Source organism: Tamandua tetradactyla, chromosome 8 (genome assembly GCF_023851605.1).
Source record: "Tamandua tetradactyla isolate mTamTet1 chromosome 8, mTamTet1.pri, whole genome shotgun sequence".
Taxonomy (NCBI): domain Eukaryota; kingdom Metazoa; phylum Chordata; class Mammalia; order Pilosa; family Myrmecophagidae; genus Tamandua; species Tamandua tetradactyla.
The window spans coordinates 29,807,039-29,813,339 of NC_135334.1; the positions used below are offsets into that span (position 1 = coordinate 29,807,039).

Below are 6,301 nucleotides of genomic sequence, written 5' to 3' on the forward strand. Positions count from 1 at the left end.
TTCATAAAATAAGCTTCTCTAATTTATGAACCACAAACCAATACTACAAAGATTATTTTATAATGCATTATATATTAGGAAGCTGCATTCAAACACCACCTGCTTTCCCTTTTGTGTGCAAAATTTACACATAGATCTGACATAAGAATACCACTTCAGATAAGCAAGTATATTTCTAATGTTTCTGTTCTTGGTGCATGGTGCAGAAATCAAACCCGGGTCTCCCTAATGGAAGGCAAGCATTCTACTGCTGAACAACCCATGCACTCAGTATATTTTTAACAATGTTAAGCTATTTAATAGATTAGACCAAAAATGAAGTTCACTTTTGACTACTAAGTTGTTGCTTTTTTTTTTTTTTTGATCTTCTAAAAGGTATACAGACTTAGATCTCCCAAGGTCTGTAGAAAACGTATCATTTTGTTGGGAACTGGGGAGAGGTTATACAGAACAAGAGACAGAGAAGAACCAATTAAAAACAAAACGGTCCAATTGTTCATCACAAGGACATATTTAAACTAAGCCCTAAAATTTGTCTTGGGTTCAAATTTGGGAAGAAAGGCCTCTAAGTTTAAAAACACAAACATATCTATGTAAAAGCATACTGTATCAAAACTTTTTTAAACAACAAATTATGGTAATTTACTAAGGTCATACAATATGAATTGTTGTCACTTTATTTACTGTAGTAGGTTCAGCAATGAGAACCTAAAATAAACTTAAAACAAAACTTCAAAGTTTCCACTTCCATCTTATTTGCAGGATTTAAAGTAGTTGTATTTATCAAAAGTACAGAAATATTTTTCCAGTGAATGACGATACTTGTTTTAAAAAACTCATTAACAAAGGTATACTTTAACAAGGAAATATACCTGTGACGTGGCTAACAATTCTTAATGCAAATTACCTATAAAAAAAATCACAGAACAAATATAACATTTGTAATCTACAGGAACTTTTTTCTTCAGTGATTACCTTGCCATCTCCCTCAGTCTTCGCAAATTTAAGTTTCAATCACACGAAATTACCACAAACACACTCAATCAACTTATATTCAGCATTTAAGAAAACATTATTATGGCACCTTCTTTAGTAAAGCACAAGGGAGACAAGCTCTATTTACTAGAAATTTAGCTTTTAAATCACTTTATATACATGTACCCTATTTAAGATCTAAGTGCTCTTTCATGACCTGTGCCTTGAATTACAAATGCATTAATTTCATATCTGATGACAAGAGGATGCTACTCTGCAGTGCCCCCTAGCTCTATAAAATCTGTCAGTTTAAAAGGGACACCTTTTATATTGCCAACCTACAGTTTCAATCACTATCAGCTCTACTCAAGCAGCTCCTATTTCAGTATTACCTAAATTTGACCTGATTAACAACAGTTGAACTAATTAAATCTTGTTACTAACACTGACAGGAACAGGTGAAGAAAAAAAGTATGAAGGGATGGGCTTAGAACTCAACCACATAATACAGTTTGGAAGGTCTGTAAAACATTTTGTAACGCACAATGCACAATCTGTGTTATCTTTAGATGTTCATTAAGCAAGGACTCACAAAAATGCACATTTAAATACCTTTTTTTATACAATTTAAGGAGAAATAGCAAGGGATTAGGTCATGGTTCTTTGAAGGAATAGAACCATTGTTTTTCTTCATTTTAAAAAATGCTGAGATCAGATTGAGCTACACCAGCAGTGATTTCAATATAGTGACGTTACAGTTATCATTACAAAACTAATCCAGATTGCTAACACCGTTAAATTTACTAGAAAGAAAATTTGTGACTTTCGTCCTGATGCTGAAAAAAAAAGTCAGATTTGGAATGCTTCAAGATCAGTGCGAGGTGGGAGGCAAAAAAATAAAAGCTGATACAATGATATATCCCTCTTCTTTTTGGAAATAGACTCTTTCACACTAGCAAAACTTCTAAGAGCAGCAGCTACAAAAATAAATCAAGTTTTCAAACGCCCTTTACCTTACATATGGCATTCTGAAAAAAGTCCTCTAGAAAAATAACATATATTAACTTTATTCCACATTCAAACTCTAGCGCATTTGCACTATTAAGGGAAAAAAAAAACTGAGCAGAGAATTGGACTAAGCTCAAGTAGCGATTACAAAAAAGCAGAGTAGAGTAGTCAGAAATTAAGATTTTATTCCAAAGAAAGGCTTTGTTTCCTCCGTTTTTCCTAAGGTATTTAATTTGCACGTCTTAAAATAGAGACCCTGAGGAGAGCAGCTTGAAGCAGTGGAAGGAAGGGGGGCGGGTTAGGTAAGACAGAGACTGGTGAGAAAATGTGCGCGGTGCATTAGAATGTGCTATGGGTGTGTATTTGTGTGTGCGTGCGCGCGTGTGTGCTGGATTCACCCTCAGGAAGCAGCTGGGGGGTGGGGTTAAGAGTAAAGAGCAAATCTGATGTGGCTTAAGGAATGTGTTTTCATGGCTATGAGCACACCTGGTAAAGGACAAGCCTAGATAAAACCAACCCAGCAACTGTGCAAATCTAGAGAAGACCATTTTAACCAGTCCTATTGTCTGGAGTATTAGATGGAAATGCCTCAGGCAAGAGATCAAGCTAGCCCCACACCAAAATCAGAGTCGGGCAAAATAAGGGAGAGAAGACTGGCATTGACCGTCGGGCAATGCCGGCTACGGGTCCCCTTCTTGGCGGACCAGGGGACGGATACCCGGGTCGCCGCCACCTCGCGATGCCGGGTCCGCGAAGCCGGAGCTTCGCAGCTCCCGGCTGGCGACGTCTCTCACCGCGCAGCCCAGGAGCACCGAGACTTCCCCTCCCACTCCACCCCCAGCCGAAAGCAGGGAAGACGCGGAACTTGGGCTCCGGAGCAGAGGCCACAGACCAGGTCACCGCCCGGATGGGGAGGTCTGGGCGAAATTTCGTGTGGCCATCTCCGGTGGCGTGGGGGAAAGCAAAGCCTCGAGTGGTAGGGTTTCCAGTCGGACGACGCTCGCGGGCCCCGAACCTTTCGGTGTTCACCGACCCCTCGCATCTCCGGGGTCCTCGTACTTCCAGGCCCGCTCGCTTCAGCTAGTGCCCCGGCTTCTCGAGTCTCCCCAGTCCCACCACTGCAGCAACCCCTTTAAGCTATTCTCCCGAACCCGCGCCTCGGACGCCCGCCCCCAACCCCCGGGCCGCACCTCCGTCTTGGTGATCCGGTGCCGCCCCAGCTTCACCACGGCGAAGTTGCCCTTGCCCAGCGTGCCCTCGATGTCGTAGAACCCCACCCGGACCGGCCCGCGCTGCAAGTGCCTCGGGCCATCCGCCATGACCATGCTGGGCCTCACTGCTAGACTCAGGGACTGGAGCGCGGACGGGCAGGCGGGAAGACTGCCGAGCCGCGGGGCTCAGCTAGGGCGACGGCCGTTCGGCTAGCTCCTCAGCTCCTTCCCTCCCGCTCCGCAGGGCCCAGCCAGGCGCGCGCCGCCGCTGACGTGCAAAGACGTCAGGGGGCCGGGGCAGGGGGGCGGGGGCGGGGGCGGGACCGGGCCTCCATTGGTCACCATGGCGACCGGAGCACCGCCGACGTTGGCGGCGGGAGCCGAGAGGAGGGCGGCTGAGGGGCGCCCGGCCTGCCCAGTGCGTCTCTTCCGGGCTCGAATTCCCTCCCCTCTCCCCGCCGTCTTAACCGCTGCCAGGGGCGGGGTCGCCGCCCGGTCCGCCCCTTTCCTCGGCCTCTCAGCCGAAGGGCAAGAGCGAGCCCTGGCGGGCCGTGCCGAGGGGTGCAGCAACCTGGATGCGTTCTCTTCTTCCCTTCCAGCCCCCAGATGTTCTCCGCCTACTGGGGGGCCTTCCCGCCAAAACCTCTCACCTATGAGTACAGTGCGCCTTAAATTTAGCACGGGCAAAGAATTGTGGCTGAGCAATGCATTGCTCATAGGACCCTTTCTTTGTATACTTTTCTCATCTTGTTTCTATATAAATCCCTCTACATTTTGATGTCTCAGAGGAATCATTCTGACAGCAAGATGGATCAGAATGTCAGCTGAAGAAACCTCAGAGTTAATTTATTCCAGGGGTTTGGGACCTAAATGGGTGTGAGGACTCGAGTTTCCTGAGAAATATGCCAAGTTCTGCTTACTTGAGCATGTTACTGGGGAGAAGGGACCATGGCTTTAGTCAGATTCCCAAACGTGTTGGCGACCCGGGAAAGGTTAAGAAATATTTATCTAATCCAAATTTCTTTGCAGATGAGGAAGCAGGCCCAGAGGAATGAAGATAATTGTCAAGGTCATGCAGGTAATGTTAGAGTTAGTATTACAAATCACCACACCAGTCTTGCACATGGTGTCCCCAGAAACAGGAACAGTTGTATTTCAATAATTTTAAATATTAAGTACCTCCAGATCGTGGTTTCTAAATTCCATTCCCCACAAAAAGGAATCAGACTCCTTGGAGAAATGGCTGATTCCAGGCTAGAGATAGGGAAAATCTAAAATGGCATTGAAAGATCTTCAGCCAGAAGGCAAAGAGATTTTCAAAGAACAATGAGGACGTGCCCGAAAGAAACAAAATACAACACTGTCAAATGGAAAAAGAGATCAGGCTTCAATTAAAGATAAGAATAAAGCCCATCTGGTTGGGACTAAGGTAAATCAGAATACAGGGCAAAGATGATATTGTCTGTATTTTAGAGCTTCATCTACCATACGAGACCAAAGGAAGAGAGGTTTATTTTGTCCAAAACTTAAATTTTCTGTAGCACACGATCTAAGCCAACCTGCCTGGATCACTCAAACAACCCAAACACATGTTACCCAGAATGGGAATGAGGGTTTGTAATTGTTATATAGCTTAATGTAATACCCAAATATAACCCAGAGTATGTTGGCTATATAATCAAAAAGAATTGACAAAGTCCTTTGAGAGGCTGGAGAAAAAATATGGAATTATTATTTCCCACAGACTCTGATGCTCTCTCAAACCTTAGGAACTCTCAATTTTACAGGCCATGCACTTGATCTTGAAGCATACTCTTATGAAACTTATTTCTGTAGTGGAGAAGCTAAGTGTGCTGGTTTGAAATGATGTATGTCCCCTTAAAAAGCCACGTTTTAATCAAAATCCCATTTTGTAAAGGCAGAATAATCCTTATTCAATACTGTATGTAATTAGATCATCTCCCTGGAGATGTAACCAAATCAAGAGTGGTTGTTAAACTGGATTAGGGGAGCTGTGTCTCCACCCATTTGGGTGGGTCTTGATTGGTTTACCGGAGTCCTATATAAAAGGAAACATTTTTGAGAATGGGAAATTTGGAGAGAGCAGAGAATGCTTCAGCACCACGAAGCAGAGTCCATCAGCCATTGCTTTGGAGATGAAGGAAGAAAATGCCTCCCAGGGAGCTTCATGAAACAGAAGCCAGGAGAGAAAGCTAGCAGGTGACGCAGTGTTCTCCAGGTGCCTTTCTATCCCAGGGAGAAACCATGACTCTTTTCACCATATGCCTTCTCAGATGAGAGAGACACCCAGAACTGAATTTCATCGGCCTTCTTGAACCAAGATATCTTTCCCTGGATGCCTTTGATTGGGCATTTCTATAGACTTGTTTTAACTGGGACATTTTTCTTGGCCTTAGAACTGTAAACTAGCAACTTATTAAATGCCCCTTTTAAAAAGCCATTCCATTTCTGGTATATTGCATTCTGGCAGCTAGCAAACTAGAACACTGAGCCTACCGTAATTATGCCTAATAATTATGGTCTATTTTGTTGCTCAGATATAGCTTCTCTCGATCTCTAAGCCCAACTCTGCAAGGAAAACCATTACCCTCCCCCCTGCATGGGACATGACATCCAGGGATGAAGGTCTCCCTGACAATGTGGGACATGACTCTCAGGGATGAGCCTGGCCCTTGGACTGTGGGATCAACAATGTCTTCCTGTCCAAAAGAGGGGAAAGAATATAACAAAATAAGGCATCAATGGCTAAGGGAGTTCAAATAGAGTCAAGAGGCTATTCTAGAGGCTGCTGTTATGCAAACTTCAGCTAGATATTGCTAATTGCCACAGTTTGCTAACCCCTAACCAACATCATTCCTGTTAACCCTAAAGAACACTTAGAGCTCTGAAATTCTACAAAAGTTTCACGCACTAAGTTTACCTTACAGAAACCTATAACCTCCTGACGGTTCCCAGGCCAGATAAGTCTTGAAACCCAGAGTAGCCATGCTCTCCAAGACCATGAGCTTGTTTTATCTCCCTATCCCATATTGTTGACACCTTTTTTTTTTTTAAGAGGAAGCTGCTAGAACATTTATTGACTACAC

The 6,301-nt window shown here is 44.1% G+C and overlaps 1 protein-coding gene across 3 annotated transcripts in view; it reads right to left on the minus strand.

Moving 5' to 3' along the window:
• Positions 1-3,451, minus strand: part of SIK2 (salt inducible kinase 2) — a 157,121-nt gene extending 153,670 nt beyond the window's left edge. For all 3 annotated transcript variants that reach the window (XM_077112978.1, XM_077112977.1, XM_077112976.1), the window contains exon 1: positions 3,174-3,451. In XM_077112978.1, the coding sequence (XP_076969093.1) occupies positions 3,174-3,308 (135 nt within the window). In that variant the 5' untranslated portion in view covers positions 3,309-3,451. The remainder of the gene's footprint in view (positions 1-3,173) is intronic.
• Positions 3,452-6,301: the final 2,850 nt, after the last annotated feature.